This window comes from Belonocnema kinseyi, chromosome 10, assembly GCF_010883055.1.
Source record: "Belonocnema kinseyi isolate 2016_QV_RU_SX_M_011 chromosome 10, B_treatae_v1, whole genome shotgun sequence".
Taxonomy (NCBI): Eukaryota; Metazoa; Arthropoda; class Insecta; order Hymenoptera; family Cynipidae; genus Belonocnema; species Belonocnema kinseyi.
This window is the reverse complement of record NC_046666.1, coordinates 38,317,328-38,330,244: the sequence shown is the minus strand read 5'-3', so window position 1 is coordinate 38,330,244 and position 12,917 is coordinate 38,317,328. Positions and strand designations below refer to the sequence as shown.

General features: G+C 22.5%; 1 protein-coding gene across 2 annotated transcripts in view; it reads left to right on the top strand.

Moving 5' to 3' along the window:
• LOC117182199 (interferon-inducible double-stranded RNA-dependent protein kinase activator A-like) overlaps positions 1–10,911 on the top strand; it is an 18,422-nt gene extending 7,511 nt beyond the window's left edge. Inside the window, exons 3-4 of one of the 2 annotated variants that reach the window (XM_033375262.1) lie at positions 9,757–10,396; positions 10,487–10,911. In XM_033375262.1, the coding sequence (XP_033231153.1) occupies positions 9,757–10,396; positions 10,487–10,512 (666 nt within the window). In that variant the 3' untranslated portion in view covers positions 10,513–10,911. Of the gene's footprint in view, positions 1–9,756 lie in introns of both variants that reach the window. The other variant, XM_033375261.1, reaches the window with a different exon arrangement.
• The last annotated feature ends 2,006 nt before the right edge of the window (positions 10,912–12,917 follow it).

The window sequence follows — 12,917 nt, the reverse complement described above, 5'->3', positions numbered from 1 at the left end:
AACCTTTTTTTAAATTGAAGAATCTCGAATCTGAATAATTTAGGAATAAAATTCCGAAAATAGGACAAGTTAAAACTTTAAAAATGAAATATTTTCCAAATAAAATTTTGCAAATTCGATTATTTAAAATTCAAAGGAATTAAAACTATTATTTAAAATTAAAAACGTTCCCAATTGAAAAATTTCAGATTGCAATTTTTTTTAAACGTTTTTTTTTTTTAAGAAGTAGTTGAAATTGTTTCATTTCCAATTCAAAGCGTTTACAATTTAACAATTTTTTTTCAACTAAAGTATCTCGAATCTGAATAATTTTGGAATAAAATTCCAAAAATAGTACAAGTTAAAACTTTAAAAATGAAATATTTGCCAAATAAAATTTTGAAAATTCGATTATTTAAAGTTCAAAGGAATTAAAACTATTATTTCAAAATAAAAACGTTCCCAATTGAAAAATTTCAGATAACAATTTTTTTTAACGGACAATTTTATTTGAAAGGAGTTGAAATTGTATTATTTCTAATTCAAATCGTTTACAATTTAACAACCTTTTTTTAAATTGAAGAATCTCGAATCTGAATAATTTAGGAATAACATTCCGAAAATAGTACAAGTTAAAAGTTTAAAAATGAAATATTTTCCAAATACAATTTTGAAAATTCGATTATTTAAAATTCAAAGGAATTAAAACTGTATTATTTCAAATTAAAAAAGTTCGAAATTGAAAAATTTCAGATAACAATTTTTTTTAACGGACAATTTTATTTGAAAGGAGTTGAAATTGTATTATTTCTAATTTGAAGCTTTTACAATTTAACAACCTTTTTTAAATTGAAGAATCTCGAATCTGAATAATTTAGGAATAAAATTACGAAAATAGGACAAGTTAAAACTTTAAAAATGAAATATTTTCCAAATAAAATTTTGCAAATTCGATTATTTAAAATTCAAAGGAATTAAAACTATTATTTCAAATTAAAAACGTTCTCAATTGAAAAATTTCAGATTGCAATTTTTTTTAAACGGTTTTTTTTTTAAGAAGTAGTTGAAATTGTTTCATTTCCAATTCAAAGCGTTTACAATTTAACAATTTTTTTTTCAACTAAAGTATCTCGAATCTGAATAATTTTGGAATAAAATTCCAAAAATAGTACAAGTTAAAACTTTAAAAATGAAATATTTGCCAAATAAAATTTTGAAAATTCGATAATTTAAAATTCAAAGGAATAAAAACTATTATTTCAAATTAAAAACGTTCCCAATTGAAAAATTTCAGATAACAATTTTTTTTAACGGACAATTTTATTTGAAAGGAGTTGAAATTGTATTATTTCTAATTCAAATCGTTTACAATTTAACAACCTTTTTTTAAATTGAAGAATCTCGAATCTGAATAATTTAGGAATAAAATTCCGAAAATAGTACAAATTAAAACTTCAAAAATGAAATATTTTCCAAATACAATTTTGAAAATTCGATTATTCAAAATTCAAAGAAATTGAAACTATTATTTCAAATTAAAAACGTTTCAAATTGAAAAAATTTCCGATTACAATTTTTTTTAAACTGACAATTTTATTAAAAAGGAGTTGAAATTGTATCATTTCTAATTCAAAGCGTTTACAATTTAACAATCTTATTTTTAATTGATGAGTCTCGAATCTGAATAATTAGGAATAAAATTCCGAAAATAGTACAAGTTAAAACTTTAAAAATAAAATATTTTAAGATTAGAATTTTCAAAATTCGCAACTTTCTTCTGAAGATTACCCTTTTAATTATAAATTTTACTATTTATTACTTCTTTGGATGAAAATTTAACTTTTTTTTTTAATCATGTGTTTCAGGAGAAATTTCATTATTCTTGAATGACAATGTAACTTTTCGGTTGAAAATTCAATTCTTTTTTTGAAAATTTGTCTTCTTGATTTTAAAATTCGCCTGCTTTAGTTGAAATTAAATCTTTCTTGGATAGAATTTAACTGTTGCAAGAAAATTCAAGAATTTTGTTGAAAGTAATAATTTTTAATTAAAAGTTCTACTGTTTAAATGTAAAATTCGGTGTTGAAGAAATAACTGAAATATTTTCTGGATAAAAATTTAACTATTTTTAAAATTTTATTTTTGTTTTTATTTAATAAAAAAATTATCTGTTTTCAGTCAAATGTCATCTTTTTGCATAAAAATGCAACTATTTGGTTACAAATTAAACCATTATATTATTTTCTTATTTGTCTATTTCGTAGAAAATTTATTTTTTGTTTCAAATAAATGTTTTGGTTTTCAAAAATGAACAATTTTGTTAAAAAGTCATCCCTATTAGTTAAAAATTCGTCTTTTGGATTTAAAATTTAATTTTTTTGGTAGAAAATTATTTCTTATCAAAAAATATATAGTTTGATCGTGAAAATTCAACTGAAATATTTCGCAAAAGAAAATTCAATTTTTTTTGTTGAAAATCTATCTTTTTGATTTAAAAGTTCATCTGTTTTAGAAGAAATTTCTTTATTATTTTAAAGATTGAGCGTATTTAGTTGAAAATTCGCCTTATTTGGTAAAAATATAATTTTTAAGTTTGGAATTTCATTTTTGTTGGGTAAACATGCATCATTTTTGTGGAAAATTAATTTTTTGTTGAAAAGTCATATTTTATTTCTGGCTTGAAGATTCAATAATTTAGGTAAACTTTTAAAATCTTGAGAAAATTTCGAAAAATTTAAAACAAAAAGTACATTTTTGATGATTTAAAAGAAAAAATGAGAAGCCTTTTAAGAGTTTTTAAAGGTTTTAGGGGAACAATAAAATTGTCTCAAGATTCCTGGTAAAATTTTAAATGATATCTTTATTTCGAAGAAAGGATATAAAAAAAAATTGAATTAAAATTAGAAAAAAATTCTATTATACTTAGTAAATATTTTCAACTATTCAAACAATCGAAAATGTCAAAAGTAATTTTAAGAAAAATTCGAAAAATTTTAAAGTGCATTTAGAACTTTGAGATTTATCAAAAAGATTTTTAAAAATGTTTAATTTGGTCATTATAAAAATTTGGAGGAAAAAGTCGATTTTTTACAATTTTGTAAAAAAGAAGCTTTTGATGAATTTGGAAAGGTTTTTAGAAAATCAAACAATATTCTCTAGAGTATTAACAAAATTTAAAGATATTTTATGCAAGATTCCAGTAAATTTCTTTTTAATTTTGCAGAATTTTGTAAAAATGGTAGTTTAAAAAAAACGAACTAAAATTACACATAGTCAAAGAATTTAATTAGTGTTAATGAATTAATTTAAAAAATTTGCTTTCCGTCATAACTATTTTCATGAAATTCAGCACTAAAATTATTAATTTTGTCTACAAAAAAATGAATTTGTATCAAATTGGTTGAACTTCTAACAAAAAAGATCAAATTTTTACCAAAAAAAGACCAATCTCTAACAAAATTTAGGAATTTTCAACCACGAAGATCAATTTTCTACACAAAAAAACAACATTTTTTCAATGAAAATTATAAATTTTTACCTCAAAATCTGAATTTTTAACGAAAATCATTAATCTTTCACCGAAAAAAGTGAATTTTCAACCATAGTATTGAATTTTTAAGTAAAAAGTTGAATTTTTCAAAACGAACCTTAATTTTGTACACAAAAAAAGAACTTTGGAGAAAATAAAATAATTTTCAACCAAATAAATAAATTTTTAATCAGGAATATTAATGTTTAACCAAAAAATAAGCCTTTTTCACCAAATATGTATTTGAATTTTCAACAAAATAGTTGAATTTTTGAAATGTAAATTTTAAATCGAACATGAAATAGATGACCATTCAGTTAAAAAAATGGTTTAAAACAAACAAAATGAAATTGCAACAAAATAAATCTATTTTCGACCAAAGAAATAAATGTTTTTATAAACATGATAAATCTTTCACTCATGAAAATCAATTTTCAACTTCGAACCTTAAACTTTTACTAAAAAAATTAACAAAATACTTAAATTTTCAACTAACAAGATTAATTTTCTTCTAAAAAAAGACAAATTTTAATCAAAATACCTGAATTTTCAACTAACAAAACTAACTTTTGAACATAAAGTGTAGTTTTTTTCTCAATACTTTATTAAAAAGGAGTTAAAATTGTATCATTTCTAATTCAAAGCGTTTAAAATTTAACAATCTTATTTTGAATTGAAGAATCTCGAATCTTAATAAATTAGGAATAAAATTTCGAAAATAGGACAAGTTAAAAACTTTAAAAATTAAATATTTTCCGAATACAATTTTGATAATTCGATTTTTTATAATTCAAAGGAATTAAAACTGTATTATTTAAAATAAAAAATATTATCCTTCACAATTGTAAATTTATTGATAATTTTGGTTTGAAACTCGCGCCAACTTCCCACTGTTTTGATTGGCTACGATTAAATCGGAACCAGAAGTGAGGAGAACCGCGCGACTTTCAAAAAAAAAATTTCAATAAATTTTCAATTTTGAGGAAAAAAATCAGGAAAAATATAAAATAAAATATAAAAATATCAAAACTGTAAGAAATATATGAAAATATAAATATTTAGAGGAAAAAAATATTCCATTGTGTGTTTAAAAGTTACTATTTTCTAGTTAAAAATTCATAAATTTGTATGTAAATTCGTCTTTTTTAGGAAAAAATCAACCTTTTTGGCAGAAAATTAATCTTTTTCTTATATAATTAATTTCTTTGGTTGAAAATTTAACTGTTTTATTAAAAATTCGTTTTTGTGGGTAAGAAATTAATTTTTTCAATTCAAATTTTAACGGTTCCATTTGTAGTTCAAAATTTATCCTTTTAGCTCAACATTCATGTATTTTGTTAAAATTAGTGTTTTTTTTTTGTGGAAAATTAATCTTATTGGTTACAATATTTTGTTGAAAACTCGTTCTTTGTTTGGTTGAAAATTAATTTCTTTATATGTCAATTTAATTATTCGACATTTGGTTAAAAAGTAATCATTTATAGTTAAAAATTTAACTTTTTGGTTAAAAATGGATGTATTTTATCCAAAGTTTATTTTCTGATAGAAAATTATTAATGTTCGTGGTTGAAAAATCAATTTTTTTATTGAAAAATATTTATTTGGTTGAAAATTGATTTATTTTGTTGAAAATTCGTCTTGTTTGGTTGAAATCATTTTTTTAAACTGAATGTTTAACTATTTTATGTTTACTTTAAAATTTAAGTTTTGAAAATTCAACTATTTTATTAAAAATTAGTATACATATTTAGTTGAAAATGCGTGTTTTTTGCTGAAACATTAATATTCTTGATTAAAAATGTATTTCTATGATTGAAAATTCACCTATTTCGTGGAAAATTTATTATTTCGATTAATTTTTTTCTGTTTTGTTAAAAGCTGAACTATTTTGTTGAAAATTCTTCGTTTGTTGGTTAAAATTAATTTCCATGGCTAAAATTGAACATATTCAGTTTTTGGTTAAAAATAAACTTTCTTTGGTTAAAAATTCATTTTTTTTATAGAAAAATAAGGTCCTTGGTTAAAAATTAATCTTTTTGGTTGAAAATTGAACTGTCTTGTTGAAATTTCGTTTTTTTTTTTTTTTTAAATATGTTTTCAAACTGACAATTCAACTATTCGATTTTTTGATTTAAAATTATCTTTTTCTAGTTGAAAATTTAATTATTTGATTGCATATTAATGTATTTTTTCAACAGTTATGTTTTTGTGTAGAAAATTAATTCCGTGGTTGAAAATTCATCTTTTCGGTTAGAAAATCAACTTTTTAGTTAAAAATTCAATATGTTGGTTAAAAATGCATTTTTTAAATGAAAGTTTCATCATTTACGTCAAAAATTTATTTCTGTGACTGAAAATTTATTTATTTTGTTGAAAATCTTGATGGTTATAAATTTAACTGTTTGTGGTTAATCATTCATTTTTTAGAGGAAGCATTCATAATTTCGGTTGAAATTGAATCTTTTTGCTTGAAAATTTATATATTTTGTTGAATATTCGACTTTTTTTATAGAAAATTAATCTCTTTGATTTTAATTATACCCTTCTTATTAGAAGTTGAACTATTTGTTAAAAAATTCTGTTTTTGGTGAAAGTTCAACCATTTAGTTAAAAATTAGATTTTTTTTTAAATTCATAATTTTCGTTAAAATCCATCTTTTTGGTTGAACATTCAACTTTTCAGTAAAATTTCGCTTAAAGATTGATCATTTTAGTAGAAATTTTTCATCTATTTATATTTTTTAGTTTAAAATTGAATTCTTTCTTTGAAAATTTGTCAGTATGTGTTAAAAATTAATCTTTTTTCAAGGAACTTTACTATTTCATCTTTGGTTTAAAATATACATTTTTATCTTTTTAGTTGAAAATTCGATTTTCTTGGTAGAAAATTAATTTTTTTGGTTGAAAATTAATTTTCTTCACTTAAAATTTAACTATTCTAGTTTTAATTGAATTCTTTTTCAGTTAAAAATCCATGTGTTTTGTTGAAAATACGAATTCTTTTGATTGAAAATTTAACAACTCAATTTTTTCATTGAATTTTATTTCTATGTTGAAAATGTTACAAGATTTAGATTTCGGTATGGAATATTGTTCTTAAAGTCTTATTTTTTATAGAAAATTCTATTATTTGGGTGAACATTGAACCAATTTATTAAAAAATAATTTTTTCGTTATGAAAAATTCATCATTTTAGTTAAAAATTAATCTATTTAGCTGAAAGATTATTTTTTTAATTGAAAATTTAACTATTCCAGTAGAAGATTAATTATTATTCTTGTTCAAAATTCATTTTTTAAGTTGTAAATGTAACTATTACATTTTTTGCTCAACATTGACTTTTTTTTAAATTGAAAATTTACTATGTACTCTGGTAAAAGTTGAACTATTTCGTTAAAAAATAATTTTTTTGTTTGAAGAATTATCTCTTATGTTAAAAATTGGAATATTTCATTGAAAATTCGTTTTTAACTTTCTTTATCCATTTTCAACCGAAAAAATATTAATTTTCAAGAAAAGAAGTAAATTTTAAACAACAAAAAACGAGTTTTCAGCAAGTTTAATTATTGTTCAACTGAAAACGAATGAATTTTCAACAAAAAATATGAATTTATTACCAAATATTCGACTTTTTAACCCAAAAGATTAATTTTCTATCAACATAAAAGACGAATTTTCAACTAAATAGTTGTTTTTTTTCAACCAAAGAAATTAATTCATAACAAAAAATAGAATAGTTAAATTCTTTACAAATATGATAATTTTTTATTTAAAAAGATAATACTTCTATCAAAGAAGGTAAATTTTCCACAAAAAATGGAACAGTTAGAGTGAATTTTCAAATAAAATGATGAATCTTCAACTAACAAATTAAATTTTAAACCAAATGTATGAATTTTATACTAAAAATAAAATAGTTGCATTTTCAATTCATAAGATAAATTTTCAACCAAAAAAGAAACGAATTTTCAACAAAATTGTTAAATTTTCTACCAAAGAAATGGATTTTTAACAAAAAAAATAAAATTTCAATAAATGCAAATACTCTTCTACTAAAAAGACGAATTTTCAAGAGATAGTTGAATTTCCCCCTAAAAATGTAATTATTAAATTTTTTGCTAAAGTATTATTTGTTGAAAATTCATGTTTTTTGGTAGAATTTAATCTTCTTGGTAGAAAATTTATCTTTTTGGTCAAAAATTCAATTCTTTTAGAAAAAGATTCATCATTTCTGTTAAAAATTCAGTTTTCTGATTTAAAATTCAACTATTATAGTTAAATATTTACAATTTTATTTGAAAATCCATAGCTTTCTTTGTAAATATATATTTTTTTAAAATTGAAAGTAGTTTTAAAAAAATAAAAAATCTGACTCATTCCAATTGAAAATTCTATATTTGTAGTTGGAAATTTAAATATTAATTTGTTAACTTATAATTTAATCATTTAAGTTTTGGTCGAGAGTTTACATTTTTTAGTGAAAATTTTAATTTTTTGTTGAAAAATGCAGCTATTTCGGTTCAATATTCATTGTCTTAGTTAAACATTCTTATATTTAGTTTAAAATTAATTCTTTTAACTAAAAATATTACTACTCAATTTTTGGTGGAAAATTATTATTTTTTTTTTTTTAGTTTAAAATGGAACTATCTTGTTAAAAAATCATCTATTTTGTTGAAAAATTGTATTTTTTGGCAGAAAATTAATTTTTTATTTGAAAATTAATCTTCTTGTTTAAAATTTTATCTTTTTGGTTGAAAATTCAAGCGTTCCAGTTAAATATCTAACATTTTAGTTGAAAATTCATATTTTTGGTTTATAATTTAACCGGAAAATGACCGGGAATTTGAAATCAATTTAGTGAAAAAATCGTCAGTTTTGGTTAAAAATTAATTTTTTCAACTGAAAATTAAACTATTTTTTTGTTTCTAGAAAATTGATCTTTTTTAGTTAAAAATTGAACTATTTGGTTTGAAATTTGATTATTTTAGTTGAAAAAACGTATTTTTCTGAATTCGCTAATTCTACGCAATTTAACGAATTTTTTCATATTTTGTATTTTTTTTTCAATTCACTTGATTGCTTTTTCAATTGATCTTGATTTTTTTTTTATGAATTTCATCTCATTTTTCTCTACAACTTTTTTTTTAGTTGAAAAATCGTCTTTTTGGGTAAAAATAAATTTCCTTGATTTAAAATTTATTGTTTTGATTTCAAATTCATTTATTTTAGTTAAATATTTATAATTTTAGTTGAAAAATCATCAGTTTTGGTTAAAAATTAATGAGTACAACTGAAAATTGAACTATTTCGTTCTTGGTTTAAAATTAATCTTTTTTAGTTAAAAATTGAACTATTTGGTTTAAAATTTGACATTTAAGTTCGAAATTCACATACTTTGTTGAAAAATCTTATGTTTTGTGAATTCGCTCAATTCTACTAAATTGAATGCATTTTTCCGTTCCTTAACGTTTCTCTAAATGCACTCAAATTTTACTGAAATCAATGAAATTTTTTTCGATTTTTGAAATTTTGTCCATTCATTTGAATTTTTAGTTGACAATTTACCTTTTTTTGGTTGAAAATTCGTCTTTTTTGGTAAAAATTAATTTCCTTGGTTGAAAATTTGTCGTTTTGGTTTAAAATTAATTTATTTTAGTTAAATAATCATAATTTTAGTTGAAAATCATCAGTTTTGGTTACAAATTAAAGTGTTTTAATCTGAAAATTGAACTATTTCATTTTTTGTTCATCTTTTAAGTTTAAAATTCATCTGTTCTAGTTAATGATTCATCATTTTAGTTTAAAAAAAATCATCAGTTTGTTTTAAAATTACTTTTTTGAACTGAAAATCTAATTATTCTAATTTTGATTAAACATTTTTTAATTTCTTCGATTCATCTTGCTTTTAAAAATGAACTTTATCTCATTTTTGCTATTTCCCTTAAATTTTTCGAAATTCATCTGAATTTTTTCGATTAAAGAAAGTTACAATTCGTTTTAATTTTTTCTTTAATTCAAAGTTTAAAATTCAAGAGTTTCACTTTGAGTTCTTTTATTTGCAGTTCAGTTTTCATTACTTCGAATGGAACAATTTTTAAATTTAGTGTTTGATTTTTTAAATTTCAGTGACCATGAAAAATGTTTGCGAACCGGGAAATGTCCCGGAATTTAGGTTTTTTGATTAAAACAGCCATCCTGCAAAATTTTCAAATATTGGTATAAGCTCTATTCTCTTTATTGTCCAGGCATTGTGCGCAGACAATAATTTGCAACCGCCCGACTACGAAGAAGTCAGCGATATTGGTCCACCTCACGCTCGAATTTTCACCTACAGATGTCGAGTCTCGACCTTCAAAGAGGAAGGTATCGCGACAACGAAGAAACAAGCGAAACACGAAGCTGCGCGAAAAATGCTCGAAAAAATTCAAGACGTTGTCGAGGATCTTCAGCAATCAGACGAGGTCAATTTGTACAAGGAAGAAAAATTATTGCAGCAATCACTCGCGGACGAGAAGGCTGCTGATCGGTACGCAACTTTGACAAAACTTCCTCAAAAAAAAATTAATTTAGGCGTCAAAATGGAAAACTATCATCGATATTTGAAAATGAGTTTTAATGAGGGCACAACTCGCATTGACATTTTGAACAAAGTGAGGGATTTTGATGAGTTTATTAAGGAAGTGGGAAACGAAATTACAGAGGAAGTTGTTGACGAGTTGAGGCGAAAAATTTGTGATTTATTGAGGCCTCTCAATATGGCTTACTGTAGTCGAGTTATGGAAACGAAATTTTCGAAAAAGTGTTTAGTTTTGGTCGAAATTTCGACGAATCCTGACATTGCGGAAGTTGGTGTCGCGGATGTTAAACACGAGGCTGAATGGAATGGTATAAAGAAAATTTTGTATGTTTTGTCGTGTTTGTTATCGTGAAACGAGGACTGATTTTTCCGTTCTATTTTTTTTGTATGGTTTCCAGTGGGTAAAACCTCAAGAAAAATTTGAAGGATGTCCTTGATGTCGTTTTTAGGACGTCCTATGTCGGCCCAATGGATGGACACTTTTTGCCCACTGGGAATTGTTTCTTAAATGTTTTGAGTAGGAGAAAGTAATATATTATTACTGATACTGGCCCACAAATAATTTATTTATGCTGCCAATATTCGAATAAGATGGGCCAGTTTGAGTATTCAGTGTTATGCTCTAATTTCAAGGTGGCCACTGGACCCGGAAATAATACGAAATTTCTTTTATGACAGGAAATTTAGAAAATTTCTTTACTAGAAAAGAAATGGATTTTTTTTTAGATTAGAATTCTACTTTGAAATTGGGAAATTTTGGAGAATTTTTTTTTCTTTTCTCAATTTTAAATTGGAGACTTTTGAAAGTCTTTAAAATTGTTTTTTTGTTTTGTTGAGAATTTGGTGCAAAAAATATAATTTCAGATTAGAAATATTGACAGGATTGAAAAACTATTGATTCAATTATTTAGAGGTTTCATTTCGATCCAAAGATATTTAATTTGTAGCGCTTTGTGTTTTCAAAAAAGCAATTTTAAAATTCTAAAATTCAGGTTTGAGCTGAGAGTTATCTTAATTAATTGAATTTTTTTTTTTAATTCAAAATTTGGTAAATTCAAATCAAATTCCTATTGATCAAAAAATTAGAAATGCGAGAAAAATTTGTTTAATTTATACTTTTTTGAAAGTGTGCAAAAGCATGTTTTCTTATTATAAAAAAAAAAAAAAACAGGTTTCAGGAAAAAAAAGTTGTTACGATTTGAAGAATTGAAATAATATCAGTAATTTTTTATTTAAAAAGAAAAACATTATTTTTTACGAAAAAGAATTTAAAGCGTACACAAATTTCTGTCGTTTTTTACCAACTAAAAAAAATTCTTCGATTTTAATCGATCATGGCTTATTTTCTTAGGAAAAATATTCTCTAAAATATTAATGTTTCCAGTATAGAAAATAAATAAATCTTTAAATAATGTTTTTTCTAATTTTTCTAATTTTCTTTTACAAAAAATATTTTAGTTATTTCAGACTTAGACAAATTTATTAAAATTCAACAATTTTGTTTTAATCGGTAAGAAGAAGCATTGTTAAAATAAATATATTTTCTAAGTTTTTGAATTTTTTGATTAAAAATAATGCCTTTTTTTATTTTAAATACTTTAAATAGAAAAAGTTAAAAAATTGGATCTAAAACTTCTTCAGAATGAACTGAACATATTATTTTGATTTTTTGGAAAAAGCCTTAAAGTCCTCCGATTTTTTTTAACTTCCTTTAACTTCTTTGAAATAATTTAAAATATTGTGAAATTGACAAAAATTATTTCAAATCTTGTAAATCCAAAATCCTTTAAATTTTCTTAGGCTCCTTAAAATCTCTTGAAAATCCTCAAATCAATAAATTTATTTAAATGCCTTGAAATCTCTTGAAATGTATTAGATCTGTTTTAAAAACTTTTCAATAACTCGCTTGAATTTCTTTAAAATCAATCAAACTGCCGTAAAATTTTATAAAATCTCTTGTAAATCATTAAATATTTTTGAACTATTTTTGGATTTTTTTTTAAATCCTTTAAAAAGATATCTCTTATAATTCTTAATTTTTTGTAGACTCTTTAAAATCTCTTGAAAATCCTTAAATCATTGAATTTTTTAAATCCATTGAAGTCTCTTAAAATTTATTAAAATATTTGTAAATAACTTTTTAAATAGTTTTAAAATCTTTAAAAATGTTTTGTAAATCTTGACACGTTTTTGAATGATTTTTAAATCCTTTAAAAGGAAATCCTAAACTCCCTTCAAGTCCCTATAGTAATTCCTTAAAATCACTTGAATTTTCAGAAATTCTGTATGTTTTTTTTTTTTGAAAATCCTTTAACTCCAAATTATTTTAAAATCCCTTTAACTTCTTTAAAATCATTTTAATTTTCGAAATTGAGTACAGTTAATTAGAATCCTTTGAATTTTCTTAAATTCCTTAAAATATTAAAAAAATTACATCCGCTGAAATCTCTTCAAATTCATTAAAATCATTTGGAATAACGTTTCAGTAACTCGCTTGACATTCTTTAAAATCACCTAAACTGCCTTAAATTCTGATCAAATCTCTTGCAAATCCTTAAACATTTTTGGATTTAAAAAAAAATCTTTAAAATTCCTTCAAAATCTTTCAATTTTTCTGTATTCTTTTCAAATCCCTTCAAATTTTTTGAAATCGTTACAAATCTCTTGAGAAACCCGAAGATCACTTTAAGTCTTTTAAAATCCTTTAAAGACCCTTTGATATAAATTTAATTGATATCACGATTTTTTACTTAATTTCGCCGAAATATTAGAATACTTCATACATATAAATGATTCGCCATCATTTTGTAACCAATCGGAAATTGTTTT